The sequence below is a fragment of the Leopardus geoffroyi genome, chromosome C1 (genome assembly GCF_018350155.1).
Source record: "Leopardus geoffroyi isolate Oge1 chromosome C1, O.geoffroyi_Oge1_pat1.0, whole genome shotgun sequence".
NCBI classification, from domain to species: domain Eukaryota; kingdom Metazoa; phylum Chordata; class Mammalia; order Carnivora; family Felidae; genus Leopardus; species Leopardus geoffroyi.
In genome coordinates, this window is record NC_059328.1 from 61,746,699 (window position 1) to 61,765,448 (window position 18,750).

The 18,750-nt window shown below is 35.3% G+C and overlaps 1 protein-coding gene across 1 annotated transcript in view; it reads right to left on the minus strand.

Annotated features, from left to right (window-relative positions):
• Positions 1–478: 478 nt before the first annotated feature.
• LRRIQ3 (leucine rich repeats and IQ motif containing 3) overlaps positions 479–18,750 on the minus strand; it is a 222,684-nt gene continuing 204,412 nt past the window's right edge. The window contains exons 7-8 of the mRNA XM_045477858.1: positions 10,316–11,045; positions 479–797 (exon numbers count right to left, since the gene is read on the minus strand). Coding sequence (XP_045333814.1) covers positions 641–797; positions 10,316–11,045 — 887 coding nt within the window. The 3' untranslated portion in view covers positions 479–640. The remainder of the gene's footprint in view (positions 798–10,315; positions 11,046–18,750) is intronic.

Consider the following 18,750-nt stretch of genomic DNA (forward strand, 5'->3'; position numbering starts at 1 on the left):
CTTTCTTCTCTCAAATATATGCAAAAGGCAAATACATCAAGTAAATGCACAAAAATCTTACAATATCTAAGAAAAGCAAAAAGAATGTTTAATTTCCCTTTTATATTTTATATTTTTTAAATTATTATAATAATGTGAATCACTTATATAATGGTGAAACTTTTATTTTGAAGTAAAAAATTCAGATACTGTTTTAACAAAATAAAGAAGATATAATTAAATATGTGAAAGTAGGTAATGAAACTAATGAAAGTACACAGTGTCTTAATAAAAGTCAGCAGCTGGGGCAGAAATTACTATGCCAGAGAAACTGAAAATAGCTTTAGGGTTTCTATCCTTGGGATATGAAACATTATAAGTAATGCCTTTGCACTATTTCCTGTAATTAATGAAATAAGTTTTAATTGTTCCTTGGACATCTGGATATATAAGGCACCTCTGGGGGTGTCAAGTTAACTTGATTTAAATTAAATTATGATCAAGAAGAGAAATGATTTATTCTTTATATTTTTAGAAGATTTATATACAAATACATCTTGTTACATACAGTATTTCTTCTTTAATAGTATTATTTCAAAGTCCTTTAACTAAATATAATAGCCATAATTCAAAGTGACCACAGATGTGGCATGGCATTGGTTCATTTTGTTGTTCCATTGGGAACTTTAAAGACTAAATTCTTTCTCACAAGCGCAACTTTTGTTTTAGCATCTTGAAATCTTTCACATGCTTTTTGAAAGATAATCATATCAATAACAAATTTTTCTTCACAGTGTTTTTTATATGTTTCTTGAGCCCTAGGAGGAAAAAAAGTAATAGAATGAGATATTTTTAAATGACTAAAAGTATACATTTATTCAGGGTGTTAATATAAAAGTAGATGCCTTTAAAATAGACATATACAAATGGGAAAAAATTAGAACTCCACTTATTTCATAAAATTTTATTATATCGATAATATCCATAATTTATTCAATAATATGCATATCAGGCTAATGTTTCTAAGATTTCTCTTGGCTGTAACATAATTCCCATAAGCCCTGGTATAGATTCCCAAAAAAGCATCGAAATCAGACTATGCTCTGATTTGCAAAACTTTTACTGAAGGCTCACTAAATCCAAGCTTCTTCTAGGACTCCATTATGGACTGAATTGTGTCCCCATTTCGAACCCCCAAATTCATGTTGAAGTCCTAAACTCTAGTACCTTAGAATGTTTCCGTATTTGGAGATAGGGTCTTTAGAGGTAATTCAGTTTAAATGATATCATTCAGATGGTATTCCACTTTTCAGGCAGAAAGTAAAAGGGAAGAACATTTTGTTCACATATTTGTTTAGATAGCACGAACAGCGAAAATAAAGGCAAAGATGACAGTATAGCTTGGCATGCTCTGAGAAGTGACAACACTCTAATTTCTGGGTCATGAAGTTCTGGGAAAGAGAACAGTGGAACAGATAAGCCTGGAGAAACAGACTTAGAGCAAGCAGATCATGGAACCCTTCATTTGTATTCAGATATACTCAGAAATCTGGACTTGACGAGAAGAAAGGCAAAAGTCTACAAAGTCTGCCTTATTGACTATGTGATTTTTGCACAAGTTATTTAAGTTCTCTTTGCCTCAATTTCTTCATTTTTAAAAAGGGGATATCCAATTCATGGGGGTTAGTAAAAGACTAAATGAGTTAATACATATAAAATCCTTAGAACAGTGTGTGACATTTAAGAATTCCTTTTTGTAAAAATTTTTAATGTTTGTTTATTTATTTATTTATTTATTTATTTATTTATTTATTTATTTTTAATTTTTTAAAATGTTTATTTATTCTTGAGAGAGTGAGACAGAGTGTGAGCAGGGGAAGGGCAGATAGAGAGGAAGACACAGAATCTGAAGCAGGCTCCAGGCTCTGAGCTGTCAGCACGAGACTAACGCAGGGCTCAAACTCACAAACTGAGAGATCATGATCTGAGCTGAATTGAAGTTGGACTCTTAACTGACTGAGCCATCTAGGCACCCCAATGTTTATTTATTTTTGGAGAGAGACAGAGCACGAGCAGGGAAGGGGCAGACATAGGGAGACATAGAAACTGAAGCAAGATTCAGGCTCTGAGCTGTCAGCACAAGGCCCTATGCGGGGCTAGAACTCATAGACTGTGAGATCATGACCTGCCAAAGTCAGATTCTTAACTGACTGAGCCATCCAGGTGCAGTGATACTTAATAACTCCTTTTATTGGATAGATATTAGTGGTATTCGTCAGCATAGGAAACACAGGAAGAACAGCCAGATGAAGAGAAAGATTGGAATTCTCTTTTGGTAACGTTATGTTTAAGGAGCGTGGCTATCGATGTGGTAATGACCAAGAGCGAGAAGGAATGGCTTATGGTTTAAGAGAAAGGTAGTAAAGCTATTCTGCTTGGGATTGGGATCCAGATCTGCAGCTTATTGATTGTGTGATTTGGGGCAAATTATTTTAACTCTATCTGAATCATTTTCTTCATTTTTAAAAAGGGACAGACTAACTCATACGGTTTAGTAAGAAGTAAATGAGCAAATACACTTAGAATCCTTAGAGGAATGCCTGCATTTAATACTCCATGAAAATAGCTATAACTATTTTGAGTTTGGATTTCTGGAGAGTAGCTATGTCTGGACAAGTAGCAGAGTAGAAGTCATGGCAAAAGAGACCTTGCAAATGTAATTAATAGTAGTAGTTAAGTATAATAAATGTATTAAATAGATACCAATTATAAACTATGGACAAAATGTAACAAAACAAAACAAAAACTTTTAAAAAGCACTGAAAAGTAAGAGAAACATAATGACCTATTATATTTATATATACCAGGATCAAACAATTGGAAAGCAAAACTAAGAAAGAATTCTATTTACAATCGCATCAAAAAAAAAATAAAAACAAACAAACACTTAGATGTAAGTTTAACAAAAGATATACAAGATGGGGGGGCACCTGGGTGGCTCAGTGGGTTAAGCATCTGACTTCGGCTCAGGTCGTGATCTAATGGTTCCTGAGTTCAGGGCCCCGCCTCTGGCTCTGTGCAGACAGCTTAGAGCCCAGAGCCTGCTTCGGATTCTATGTCTCCCTCTCTCTCTGCCCCTCCCCCTGCTCACGCACTCTCTCTCTCTCTCTCTCAAAAATAAATAAACCTAAAAAGATTTTTTAAAAAGATGTACAAGGCTTATACCTGAAAATAATAAAATATTGCTGAAAAAAGTAAAAATGATCTAAATTAATGTTAAGTTCTACCATTTCAAGGACTGGGAGACAATATTATCATGATGTCAATTCTCCCCAAATTTATCTATAGATTCAATGCAATCCCAATTAATATGTCAAGAGTCTTTTGCGTAGAAATTAACATTTAAATTTGTCTTAAATATATAGAAGATTAAATTTAGATTAAAATTTATTTTAAATGTATTAAATTTAGGTATTTTGAATTTATTAAAATTTGAATTATATGGCAATGCAAAGGTCCTAGACTAACCAAAGCAAACTTGGGGAAGGAACAACAAAGAGTTTGGATTTTTCTACTGCTGTATAACACATTACCATAAATGTATTGGCTGACAACAACCACCATTTTATTATCTCATGGTTTTCATGGATCAAAAGTCCAGGCACAGCATGGATCATCATCTGGGTTTTCTGCTTCGGTTCTCACAAGGCTGAAATCAAGGTGTCAGCCAGGGCTGTGGTTCCGATCCAGATTGTGAGGTCCTCTTTCCAAAATTGTTGGTTGTTGTCAGAATTCATTTCCTTCTCACTTTTCCACATAACCCCCTCCAGCTTCAAGTCAGCAATATCATATCAAATCCTTCTACTCTGAATCTCTCTTTCTTTTTTGTCCCTGCATGTGAAGTCTCATGTGATGCACTGGACCCACCTGCATAATATAGGATAATTTCTCTATTTAAAGGTTGATGAATTAGTACTCTTAATTACATATGCAAAGTTCTTGCTGCCATGTATGTACTTTTGTGAGTAAAAGGAAAAATAGTAAGCAACTGAAGGAGCAGCTCAAGTTGGAGGCCATATAATTAATATTAGTGTAAATCTACAAATTAGTAATCTCTTTCAGCCATTTTAACCGGAATGCCAGAAGTAAAGATAGTTGGATTATTCCAAGGTGGCAGTTGGGGTGGTTAACATTGTGGAGGCAATGAAAGGACTTCAGAGAAACTGAATGAAATGGAGAAAAGAATAACTGATATGACCTCTGGATGATACACCAGAAATGAAAAGAAAAGAAGTCTATAAGGAAGTTTATTTGAGGGCTGAGTGTCACAATATATTTGAACAAGTGTGTAGTGAAAGCAACAGAAGAAAAGAATTGAAAAGACAGAATTACCCACAAACAAGTATACGAGAACTTAAAATTTAAGAGGTCGGGCAGTTCCAAGTGACAAGGAGGCTTTTACATGTCTATGGAAATGAGTTTACAGGTTGTTGAAATCCAAAAATGTTTGTTAGGCAACTGGGAGGTTTGTTCTTATGAATTTGGAAGTTCACTGAGATTATAGCTGAAGTTGGATGGAGAAAAGCCTTACAAACCAGAATATAAACACACAGTGAATGAAGAGAGTAGTCTAGGAGGTAAACTGATGACCAAACAAAGGACAAGGAAAAGATGATGCAATTAGATAGTACCTTATGTGCCAGGTCGTCCATGCTAATTGATACTCTACTGGACCCTGTTGTTCTGTCCTGAACAGTATCATCACTTTTTCAGAGTGTGAACAAGAATATTTTAGAAAGCTCATGACCAGCTTTTACCTGATATATAATAAATTCTTTCATTTCAATGTCTCTTTTTTATTCACTCTTAAATACCCTTGGGGGCATTTTATCAACTTTCTAAACTAGAGCTGTATGGTTTCGCTTTCTTTTTTCATTCATCCTCATTCCACAGCAGGATCAGAAACTGCATTCTCAGTAATGACTTCACCAGTTATTGAGATTCATCAAAATGCTTTTAGGTCAAGTGGTTTGATACACTAGTGAAGAATCAACCAAGAGAAAAAGAGCCAAAAAACCGCTTAAGTCTCTAGAAAGATTTTACTTTTTTGACTCACAGCTCTTTTCTGCATGTTGATACAAAATCTTCACTTGGAAACATTTATAATAAAACTCAGTAATGCCTTTTAGGACATATTACCTACATAACCAGAACATTGCCTTATTCCTGTATGTTTTCAAGGATAAGGATAATATCTTTGCAGCAGCTTGCAAAAGAAGATAATTCAGTTAAGATACATTAGGAAGCTCATTTGACTCAGTATCCTCTACAAATTAATGATGGCCAGACATTCAATTTACTCTGATAAAACTAAGCTGATTGAATTTCTGTAACACTGATTTGTACTAGGTTTGTATTTTGACATGCTAGTTTTCATTCTCTTTCCAAAATATATTTTTTATTAAATTATAAAAATTTCCAAAAATCACTCACACACACACACACACAGAGTATACATTAAGGAAAATGTTTTTAAATTTTGGAAGAGAAAAATATGAAATATTTTTCATACCTAAAAAGGTATGTAAAGAACCTCAGTAATAGTTCAAAAATTGCTTATAACTAGGAAAAGGCTAGTTATGCTCCTATCTAGTACAAACTATTTTTAAATTTTATTTATTTATTTAGAGAGAGGGAAAAAGAGAGGGGAGAGAGAGAGAGAGAGAACACGAGCGGGTGAGGGTCAAAGAGAGAAGGAGAGGGAAAGAATCTCAGACTGTCTGCCAGCACAGAGCTCAAAGCAGGGCTCCAAATCATGAACTGTGAGGTCATGACCTGAGCTGAAATCAAGAGTCTGATGTTTACCTTGCTGAGCCACCCAGACACCCCATAGTTTTTAATTATGGCAGTTAAAAACGTAAATGATTTATTTATTCTATAACTGGAAGTTGTACCTTTCAATCCCTTTCACCTATTTCACCCCTCCCCCAACCGACCTTCCCTCTGGCAACACAGAGATGAAAAATACAGCATCAGGAATACAGTCAATACTATTGTAATAATGTTATATGATGACAGAAGGTAACTACATTTAAGGTGGTGAGCAGTGAGTAATTTATAGAATTGTCAAATCATTATGCTGTATACCTGAAACTAATATGGCTTTGTATGTAAACTATACTTCAATAATATTTTTTTAAATGTAGATGAAATAAGCAGCTATATGGATCTCTAAATATTTCTAGACAAGCTTTAAACATATGTATTTACATTGTTAGGACAGTTAAAATGTCACCAGGATAAAACTGTGACTGATAAGCTTCAATCTAATATCAGATGAAATTGTGTGAAAGACTTTGAAAGAGTAAAAAAACAAAAATTACTGGGAATGCTCTCTGGTGCGCCCTTCAGAGTTATCTGTACCATTCAATCTCTTTGATCTATTTTACAACTTTATAAGTTGAATAAAACTATGAGTAATACAGATGATTCTTGTCTATAAAGTATAAGTGAATTTTGTCCAATGGAGTTATAATTGATTATTGCCAGTGGATAATGACTAAATTTATTGTGGCATTCCTGATTGCCTTTACATATACACGCTCTTAGAACTGTCATTTGAACTGGTTATAACATCTTACTGGTTCTTTAATGAGTTAAATAAAATCTTTGATGTATTTATTTTATATTTGAGTAACAGTTTTACATTCTAAAAAAATATCCTTTGTAAAGAAGATGTGGTATATATACAATGGAATATTATTCACCCATAAAAGAAGGAAATCTTGCTATTTGAAACAACATGGATGGACTTAAGGACACTATACTAAGTAAAATAAGTCAGAAAGACAAATATTACATGATCTCACCTATATGTGGAATCTAAACAAGCAAACAAACAGAGCTCACAGATATAGAGAACACATTGGTACTTGCCAGAGGTAGGGGATGGGGAGTGGGTAAAACGTAAGGGGGTCAAAAGGTACAAACTTCTAGTTATAAAATAAGTAAGTTATGTTATGTAATGTACAGCATGGTGACTATAGTTAATAATACTTGTATTGTTATTTAAAAGTTACTGAGGGGCGCCTGGGTGGCGCAGTCGGTTAAGCGTCCGGCTTCGGCCAGGTCACGATCTCGCGGTCCGTGAGTTCGAGCCCAGCGTCAGGCTCTGGGCTGATGGCTCAGAGCCTGGAGCCTGTTTCCGATTCTGTGTCTCCCTCTCTCTCTGCCCCTCCCCCGTTCATGCTCTGTCTCTCTCTGTCCCAAAAATAAATAAACGTTGAAAAAAAAAATTAAAAGTTGCTGAAAAATTAATCTTAAAAGTTCTCATCACAAGAAAAACAATTGTAATTAAGTGTGGTGACAGACATTAACTAGATTTAGTGTGATTATTTTGCAATATATACAACTATTAAAATATGGTGTACACCTGAAACTAATAGAATGATATATGCTAATTATACCTCAACAAAAAGATCCTTTGAAAATTAATAAAGCTTAAATTTACTAAATATAGCTTAATATATTTTGAATTAATACTAATTTTCAGAGCCTTTGCACAAAATCATCATGAAACAATTTTAAAAAATTTTGCATTTGTTTGAGACTTCTTTGTCCAAAATGTATTCTGAGAATTAGTGTTCTAGGCATTTCTTAAAAAGCAGGGTCTGTGGTAAAACGCATGTTTAAAATGTAATTTTTTTTTTTCCTGGTAGTATTCCTAATAGTCTTTGACATGTGACTATCTACTGAGCTTTACAGGCCATTTCTAATCCAATTTAATGTGTCTTAAGCAATTGTACTTTCAACTACTCTCCTTCATAAACCTCTGCTGTAAGTAGAACAGTATTCACTACATCCTTCCTCTCCCCCCACATTTCCTATTCTGAGCTCTCCAATTTTGCTCATCCATTCTGCCAATAATAATTTCCTCTCAGCTTTCTTCTTTTCCAAGTTCAAATTCACAGTTGTAATTTTCCTACTTCTATGTTTTGTAATGATTCAAATATACACTTATATTTGCCATCGAACTGTGGGTTCTTAGAGGATCAAGAATATGTTATTAATTTTTGTATGAGTGTAGGGAAGAAGTGAAATGAATTAACACTTTGATGTTTAGTTATGCCCTCTCTTTGAAGGTATCTTAGATTACTCTCATCTATTTATTACCTACCATTTAACTGGAAATTTTAATTTTGTCCTTTGATAGTTTTTATATTATTGTTTGTATTATTATTTAACTCTGGCAGTCTTATTGCCTGATGAGTTATCTCCCACCTAGATTTTCAGTTTCTTGGGGCCAAATAATCTTTATGTCTCCACATCACCTGACATCTTCAACAGCTGAAAGTGAATTACCATGTGAATAATTCTAACTGAAGGTAAGTATTCCTCAGTAGAAATGCCAATGATCACAGAGAGAAAGAAAAAAATGTGTACGAAAAATTTATTATCATGAAATAAGAACTTGTTCTTAGATATGTATTTTAATAGCTAGTGAAGCTATTCTCAAAACTTGGTTAATTATATTTTTCATATATATTTAATAATTCTGGCTACATATCTTCACTATACAAGCATTTTGAAAAAATATGCATTATTTCTCATTGCAATGGCTTAAGTATTAATAAGTGTACTTAAATACTTAAGCTACTGGTGTAGGTATGGTAAAATTTTCCATGCCCCACAGGCTCTAGTATATGACTTAAATGGACTTACATACAACCATTACTAATTTAAAAACTGGGTTTCAAATTTTTTTTACCTATTTTCTTCAATAAATAATTATGCAATAATTTTGGAAGCTAAGCATTGTACTAGATACTGAAATGGAAAGATAGACCAAATTATCTTATAAAGGACTTTACAAGCTAACCTGATATAGGCTGTCTTGGGATAACTGCTGTAACTGAGATTTAAATAAAGTGTTATGAAAGAACTGCCAAATGAAAAGGATTAATTCAGACTGGAAGAGCAGTTGGGGAAGGGTTAAAAGTGAAGACTATTTCAGTTGGTTACTAAAGGATGAATAATAAAAGGATGAATTTTGTCAGTGGTTGTACAGTTCATACACTGCATGATGGGAACAAATAGGGGCGAAACACAGCCACACTCAGCAAGCATCAGCCACTAGTGATGTTGTCTCCCTGGAGAAACAATAACAAGTATTTTATCCTCACCAATCTGAGCACTCCAAAGCATTCTAATTTGCATAATAACATAGAGGCTTGTGTTGCATAATGATATGTAGATAGCACTAGCATTGTGGGCTGGTAGTACCCTTTCAGAGTGCATATTTGAAGAAAAAGGGGATAGTATTAGTAAGGTCACTGGAATAAGAAACTCCAAATCTGAGTAGGGAGTAGAGAATAATTTAATCTATCAGGAGCAAATCCAGAGTGCTGTTGGGGAAGAGAGAGGAAGCTATGGCAGAAAATTTAGTGAGATGAGTCTGGATAAACTGGAACAAAGCATGATGTCTGAAATGCCACTTAGATTAGATTTTATACTGTGGACAATTGCAAGGTGTCAATATACACAACTAGGAAGTAACATGATCAGAACTAATTTTTTTTAAATATGAAATTTATTGTCAAATTGGTTTCCATACAACACCCAGTGCTCATCCCAACAGATGCCCTCCTCAATACCCATCACCCGCCCTCCCCTCCCTCCCACCCCCCATCAACTCTCAGTTTTACTCAGTTTTTAAAAAGAAAAAGAAAAAAAAAAAAAAAAAAAAGGGAAAAAGAAAAAAAATAATAAAAAAGGCTAGAGAAGGAGGGAGCCAAAACAAAAACAAAAGATCAGAACTAAATTTTAAAGACAGTTGAGGCTTGTAGGCTGTTGAACCGCTATGGGTTGAGGAAAGGAAGTCTGGAGAATGGAGATGGAACTTTCACCTGGAAGGATAAAAGGTGAATTCTTAGAGTGAATATGAGAGTGTGCATTAGAATGGGAAAAGCAGGATCTAAAAGGATCAGTTTGAGATTCCCTTTAGCAGAAAAATGATTAAGGAAACATACTGGATATTGGTGATGAGACAGACTGAGTTGTAAAAGACACTGAGATTTCTAGCACTGTCAAGAGGCTAATGATGATGCCATTTATGATAAGAAAAACCATTGTTTGAGAAGCAGGTTTTACCGGATAAGGGTAGAGGTGGGATGAGATACAGTCGTTTTATTGTCTCATCTTTGTTGTAGTTTCTATTTTTTCAAAGAGAATATATCATGTTGTAAACAAAGTACTGTTTATTAGATCTCAGCACGTAGTATGCAATATTCACATGTAATGGACTTAAAAGTTTCTATAATATCAAGACTGTACTTACCTAATTTCCTTCATTTGCTTAAGTAAATTCTTTTGATATTTTTCCATTTCTAGTCTTTGCTGAACAATCAGACTTTTCTCTTGTAAGACAGCCTGATTCTTCCTCAATCTGTCCATTTTAATCATTCCTTTGCATAAAAGAGTGCGCTCATTACTTATGTTTTGAATTAATAAACGGTCTTCAGCCTTTTGTTTTTTTTCTCTCAGAAACCGAGCTCTCCTCTCTTTAACTTTTTCAAGGTAATTGAATCTGTCCTGCCAAAGTTGTTGTAAACCATTCCGTATTGTCTCATTATCTTTTGCAATTAGTTTTTGTGCAGCATTTTTTTTCTTATTTAAGTTTTCTTGAACAGCTAAGCTAACTCTTTCCTGGGCAACTTGTGCCAGAGTTACAGCTGTTATTTTTTTTTTATGGCTTTCCTGCTTCTTTTGTTCGGAATAACATTTATCAATATCACAAAGTGTTCGGAGTTTTATACCAGTTCTGTGTGTTGTAAAAAACTCTTTTCTTACATTACCCTTCAACAGCATGTCCTTTTTTGTAATTTCTGGTTTTTGATGAGTGGTAGAAAATGGCTGGACATATGTAGGAAAATAATCTTGCTCCTTTTCTTTCAATAATGCAGCATACTTGAGTGAACCTGAAGTATGTATGGGTAGTTTGAACACTGATATCCTAAAGCTGGCATCCAATTCTTCACCTTCAGTTTCATCTTCAGATTCCTTCTGACCTACACCACAGGGAAGACAAATATAATACATTATGTAAGTGCTAAGCACAGTTTATTTTCTGTCCCTATTATTTTGAAAGCTACATTAATAAAGTTGACAAGAACCTGTCATTGGCTTTATTAAGAAACATTTTTCCCTACTGATGTTCTTTTTAAACTTGTGTTTTAATAGTGATTTTGGAGAGGGAAATCACTATTGAAACCATTTAACATAAAAATGCACTGATTCCTATATTTCCTACATTATCTCTCACAATTACTTAACTTGCAATAACTCAATAGCAGTATCTTATCTTACATTTAGTACTTCACCATGCATATTATTTTTAGATATATTTATTATCTCATATTGCAAAGGAATTTGTAATCCATTTTACCATATTTGTCTTAATTCTGGTGGGAACTAATAGCTGCCATTAACATTGCTTTTTCTTATATTTGACACATGAATCCCTCAGCCTCCTTTGCTATTATGTGTGGTGATGAGACTGAGTCCTCTACAGTGAAATGTGGGCAGAAGTGATATGTGTCATTTCCAGCTCAAGGCTATTAAGAAACAAATATATCTTTTCTATATTTTCTTTCTTTTTCCGACTCACTGTACAGAGATAAGAATAAGGCCCTAGAAGATGGTGAATCCACAAGGTGGAAAGTCCCTGGCTCCCAGGATCACTGCTTGAAAAACTAATCACTGGCCAGGATTAGTCAAACTTGGACTCATATAAACTAGAAATAAATGGCAATTATGTTTGAGTCAATATATATTTCTGGGTCTATTTGTTATTATAGCCAACCTAACTAATATAATAGCTTGAATCACATTATTGTTCACATATTTATTTTCTGACAAACCTATTTATGAATCCAGTGTCAGGTGGCAAATACAGGTTAGAAAAAAGTTATGCTGGGGCGCCTGGGTGGCGCAGTCGGTTAAGCGTCCGACTTCAGCCAGGTCACGATCTTGCGGTCCGTGAGTTCGAGCCCCGTGTCAGGCTCTGGGCTGATGGCTCAGAGCCTGGAGCCTGCTTCCGATTCTGTGTCTCCCTCTCTCTCTGCCCCTCCCCCGTTCATGCTCTGTCTCTCTCTGTCCCAAAAATAAACATTGAAAAAAGTTATGCTTATTAGTCTTAGAAAAAAGATGTTTTCCATATTTGACTAATTCCCTCTATTAAAATTACATCTCTACTAACCGTAGTCTACAAAGATTTTAGTTTTTCCAATAGAAAATTCTCTTAAAGTCTTTATATGTCAAATGCAAATCTGATGGTGGAGGTTTTACGGAAGTTGAGGTGATCATAAAGAAGGTAGGACCTGTGGTCTAGGCAGGCAGTAGGGAAGAAGCAAATAGGCATGATTTTCATTAGAGGCCATAAGAACGTCAACATCAGAAAAGGAAGCAGAGGCGAAAATGAAGTAGAAAATCAAGTCTAGCAAATAAAAAAGGTAATTCACCAGAATACAAAGCCATCCAGGGGAGCCTGGGTGGCTCAGTCAGTTGAGACTCTGACTTTGGCTCAGGTCATGATCTCACGGTTTGTGAGTTCGAGTCCCAAGTCGGGCTCTATGCTGACAGTTCAGAGCCTGGAGCTGCTTAGAATTCCGTGTCTCCCTCTCTCTCTGCCCCTCCCCCACTCATGCTCTGTCTCTCTCTCTCTCTCTCTCTCTCTCTCTGTCTCTCTCAAAAATTCATAAATATTTCAAAAAATTTTTTTTAATTAAAAGAAAAAAAGTTTGGGTCCAAAGCAAGGCACTAGATACAAAGGGACAAAATCCAGAATTTCAGTTGTAAAGTAAATAGGGTATGGTCTGGGCAACTACCTAGAAAAAGTACTCTCTTGTGTTATTTCATTTTAAGTATAAATCCTGGCATGAGAAAGCTGGCCAAGAATAAAAGACCAGGGATAGAAAATACAAACTAATAAATTAAAGTTCTGGTTATTAATTTCAATTCATATGGGGGATTGGGATTTTCCCCCCCATACCATCAAAATATGTTCCAACACCAACTGGGTGTCCTGAAATTCAACTCAAATACGACAACATCTACCTGGAGACAGGATCACATCCCACAGGTTAAAGGTTCAGTCCTAAAAGAATCCCTATCATCTTCAGATGCCAATAAGTCCAGGTTATCACCCGTGCTTCTGACCAACTGGCTATAGATTGGAGGTTCCACGAACCTCCTCTGGGTTCAATTTGCTAGAGTGGCTCAAAGAATTCAGAGAAACATTTTACTTACTATATTATTGGTTTATGGTAAAAGGATGTAACAACTCACCAGCAGCCAAACAGAAGAGATACATAGGGGAAGGTATGGGAAAAGGGCACAAAGCTTCCATGCTCCTTCTCCAAGCACATCACTGTACAAATCTCCACATGTTCACCAACATGGAAGCTCTCAGAACCCAGTCCTTTGGGGTTTTTATGGAGGCTTCATTACATAGGCATGGTTGATTCAATCATTGGCCATTGAAGATTGAATTCTATCTCCCTCCCCTCTCCTCTTTCCAGAGGTTGAGGGTTGGGACTAAAATTTCCAAACCTCTAACCATGTGGTTGGTTCTCCTAACAACCAGCCTCATCCTTGGGTGTGATCTAAAAATCACCTCAGTAAGTAAGTTCAGCTTCTTTAATTATAGTTTTGTAGGTGAAAAGCACAACTTGACTAAGATGAATAAATATGTTGGTACTACCTACTATGAGCTAGAATCTTCAAAAAATAAAGACAGTGATGGCTCAAGAAACCTTATAGTATAGTAGTGGAGGCAAATAAGTAAAGCAGATTTCTTCAAAATATTGTGGCAAATGTTAAGATAAAAGTATGTATACACAGGAAGTGTTGAAAACATAGAAGAAAGACACTTCACCCTATCTGGGTTAGGGTAGGCAGTTGTCAGCAAAACTGCTCTGGAGAAGGTAACAGCTGGGTTAGTTTTAAGAAGAGTATTTGTTTTACACTTGTAATACTGTAAGGCCCACCTTTTGTGTATATGGGAAAATTCAATTAATTTGCAAAGGTGTGGACAAGAGAATAGGAAACAAGGCATTCCCAGGGGATGGGAGGAGAGTCACAATCAAAGATGCAGAAGTGAAAAAAAGAAAAATACGTGAAATTTTGTTTTATAAAATATAAAGTCAGAAGCTATCATAAGCAGTTAGTTGCTACAGATGTCTAGCAAACAGGTAGGTAAATGAGCTGACTCTAAATGATGTAAGAGAGGGCATATCTGGAGACAAATATTTGGAGCCAATAACACAGAGATTTTTAGGTAAAACTATAAGCATAGTCAAGAGATAAAAGAGAAGGATGAAACATTGGGTAAAATTAATTTATTTTATTTTTTAGTTTTTAAATGTTTATTTATTTTTGAGGTGGTGGGGGTAGTGATCAGGGAGGGGAAGAGTGAGGGACACAGAGGATCTGAAGCTGGTAGGGAGAGGATTGATGTGGGGCTCAAGCTCACGAACTGTGAGATCATGACCTGAGCAGAAGTCTTAGGCTTAACCGTAGTCTGTGCCACCCAGGCACTCCAGGGAAAATCAATTTAATATGTACATACAGGTAAGCCAAAAAAAAAAAAAAATCTGTGGCTATAGTTTCTTCACATGTGAGCTTCTAAAGAAATCATTATATGTAAAGAGCCTTGGTATACGTATACACCCATTTGCCCGTTTTTACCTATCGTCTGGTGAAATTTATTAACAGTGACTTCTTTCAGTCTCAGAAGCAATCCAATTTGGAAGATAAATTATACAGTCAACTTAGCTATAGGGACATTACCAAACCACAGACAAGAAGTAGGAGAGTTAACACTGTGTTGTCTGCATTGTCTTAAGTTACATTAATATCTTAGTGCAATGCCCAAGACTTGGTAGATATAAAATAAATGATTTTGTTCATACATTGGTTATGAGATCCTCAAGGCTCTATGAAAGTTGAGACAATGCTAGTTTTGTTCACTACTCTATACTAAGCACTTAGCAGAATGTTTGGTGGATGACAGGTTTTCAACAAATAGGTGTCTAATGAATACTTTTTCTACAGACAGCTAAGCCAATTCAGAGATACTCTTCATTTTGGGTGCTGGGTTGCTAATTTTAAATTTATACTTTCATCTTTTGTACCCTTACTTTTTATATTATTCCCTTTAAGAACCCTATACGTCAAATATAATAGTCACAACTTCTGAATAAGACTTAGATACTTCTACTTCTTATCTTTGGCTCATGCTATCCCCACTTATTTGAAAGGCTCCATTTGCATCACCATCTATAAAAAGATTATTCATCTTGGGGCACCTGGGTGGCTCAGTCAGTTAGGCATCTGATTTTGGATTTTGGCTCAGGTCATGATCTCAGGGTTCGTGAGTTCAAGCCCAGCATCAGGCTCTGAGTTAGAGGGTGGAGCCTATTTGGGGTTCTCCCGCTCTCGCTCTCTCTCTCAAAAATAAATAAACTTAAAGATATTTTTAAACGATCATGCATATTGAACAACATAAATACTGTCATTTATTGAACCCTTTCCATGCGGTAGTTACTAGGCTTAATTCTTTACATATATATTTAACATTTAACATTTATTCAATATCGATAACCTTCTAAGGTAGATGTTATTGACCACAAATCATAACAATACAGCTAATATATGCTGAGTTTTTGCTATGTGTCACATTGTTCTGCATCCTTTAAATTATCTCATTTAGTTTCCTTAACAATCTTAGAGTTAAGTACTGTACTATTTTTCATCCCCATCTATCAGATAAAAAAACTGAGTCTTAAAGAAATAGCCAATATGTTGGAGTAAGATCCTAACATACAGGTGATGTCCAACAACAAAACAAAGAACAAATACCTAAGAACTCTGGAGAATAAACAAAAACAAATAAAATGTGACCTGTTAAAAACATCAATATTCTTATAACAGAATCCAAAGTATATAACATTTGTGATGCCCACCATATAAGCCAAAAACATAATATGAATGAAAAGTATATCATGAAGGGTATCGCTTCATATAAAATACAGAAATCATGCAACCATATAGGCCATTTAGACTCTTCCTTTCTGTATTTTATGTGAAGTAGTATAATATTAAGTAGATTGTGCAAAGTTAGATTTATATTATAATTTTTAGAGAAAATAAATATATAATGCAAAGAGGTCCAACTAAAAATCCAAAGGAAAAATTAAAATAGATTATAAAAATATTTGAATAAACAAGAAGAAGATAAGTAAAGAGAAACAGAGGAACAAAAAACCGAGCACAGAAGACAAATAATAAAATGATACTAATCTAATAGGATAAGTGTCTTTAAAAGAAGAGACACCAAAGAGCTTACTTTCTCCGTCTCTCCATGCACACATGTACTAAAAAACGGTCATGTGAACACACACACAGCAAGATGGTTGCCATCTACAAGCCAGGAATCTCACCAGAAACCAACCATGTTCACACCCTGATCTTGACTTCTAGTCTTCAGAACTGAGAGAAAATGAATCTCTGTTTAAGCCACTCAGTGTGTGGTATTTTGTTATGGAGGCTTGATCAGACTAATACCCTCTCTTTTGAACTTCTAAGAACCATTCTCCAACTGGTCTATATCCCTTAATGGCTATTAACAGAAGGCCTCAGTTCCTTCCCTGTAGGCTTTGAAAAGAACTGCTTGGTGTAAGTATAAATTCCTTCTGACACGGCAGCTAACTTCCCCCAGATTAAGTAATCTGCCTGAAAGAGCCCAGAGGAGGGCACAATATCTTTTATGATAGTCTTGTGAGACACACACCATTTCTTCCGCCATATTCAGTTTCTTATATGTAAATCACTAAATCCACTCCACAAAGAGGAGAATTAGGCTCCACTTTTTTGAAGAGAAGTGTCAAAGGATTTGTGAACATATTTTAAAATCATTGTATCTGATATAAAGATTTTATATTAGGGTGCTTGGGTGGCTCAGTCAGTTAAGCATCTGACTCTTGATTTTGGCTCTGGTCATGATCTCACAGTTCCTGGGATAGAGATTCATGCTGACAGTGCAGGGATTCTATCTCTGCCACTCCCCATGCACATGGGCACACATTCTCTCTCAAAAACAAACTTAAAAAAAAAAAGGATTTATGTTCATGGAAATAAAGCTCAGGCTCATCAAACATTTATAAAGTCATTATTTAAAAGTTTTATATAAATTTAATATTTGATATTTTATTTTAAAATATGTCTCCTAGAGGTGCCCAGGTGGTTCAGTCGGTTAACCACGTGACTTGATTTCAGTTCAGGTCATGATCTCACAGTCCTGAAATAGAGCCCTGTGTGGGGCTCTGTGCTGGTGGCATGCAGCCTGCTTGGGATTCTCTCTCTCTCTCTCTCTCTCTCTCTCTCTCTCTCTCTCCGTCTCTCTTTCTCTCTCTGCCCCTCCCCTGTTCCCACTCTTTCTCTTAAAAAAACAATTATACCCTATTGTTAATGCTATAATTAAATAACATAAATGTAATATAATTATTCTTTTTCTCTAGATTACAAACTTTTTTTTAACCTAACAGACTTCACAAATATTATTATTATTGATTTGTGCCATGACTGGAAAAATTTGGAAGCACTGTCTTAATAGCAGTGGGATAAAACTTACTCATAGAGTTTATAGAGAAGTCTGCTTATGGTGTAGCTGCCCATCTTAACTCTGGGTAAATTTTAATTTCTGGAGAATAGAGAATATGTCTTATATATCTTTGTGTCCTCCACTACAGTAAGCATAGTATTTTGCATTTTTGGAATTCAATTTTAAACATTCAACTATTTATTAAATATGAATATTTCTACTCAAAACTAGAATATATGTACTTATGGGGTGCCTGGGTGGCTCAGTCGGTTAAGTGTCCCACTTTGGCTGAGGTCATGATCTCACGGTTCATGAGTTCGAGCCCCACATCGAGCTCTGTGCTGACAGCTCAGAGCCTGGAGCCTGCTTCATATTCTGGGTCTCCATCTCTCTCTGCCCCTCCCCAACTCGCACTCTGTCTCTCTCTCTCAAAAATAAAAAAAGATAAACATTTAAAAAAGTAAAAAAAGGGGCGCCTGGGTGGCGCAGTCGGTTAAGCGTCCGACTTCAGCCAGGTCACGATCTCGCGGTCCGTGAGTTCGAGCCCCGCGTCGGGCTCTGGGCTGATGGCTCAGAGCCTGGAGCCTGTTTCCGATTCTGTGTCTCCCTCTCTCTCTGCCCCTCCCCCGTTCATGCTCTGTCTCTCTCTGTCCCAAAAATAAATAAACGTTGAAAAAAAAAATTAAAAAAAAAAAAAAGTAAAAAAAAATAGAATACATGTTGTACTTCTAAATATATTATTTTTTCTCAAACAGTTGTATTTTATGAAGTCAAAGTCTCACTGAAACTAATGTAATATTGTGTACCAATTATACTTCAATTAAAAAAAAGAGTCCCATTAGAAGATTTAGGTATAGCAGATAACCAATTTGAAATTACTGATAATACTTCTTTTCTTACCTCATTAACTTATTTTTCCTTCCTTTTCCCTTACTCTGACACCTTTTATCTGATTATTATCCTATAGTCTTTTTGTTTTGCTTTTCCCATATCTTACTTGAAAATTGCATTGAGAATCTTTATTAGATCTGGCTGACAGCATTAAGGGTCAAAACAGTGACTATATTAAGGTAGGAGTTCAAAAAGTTAACTTTTTATACACACAAGTATAA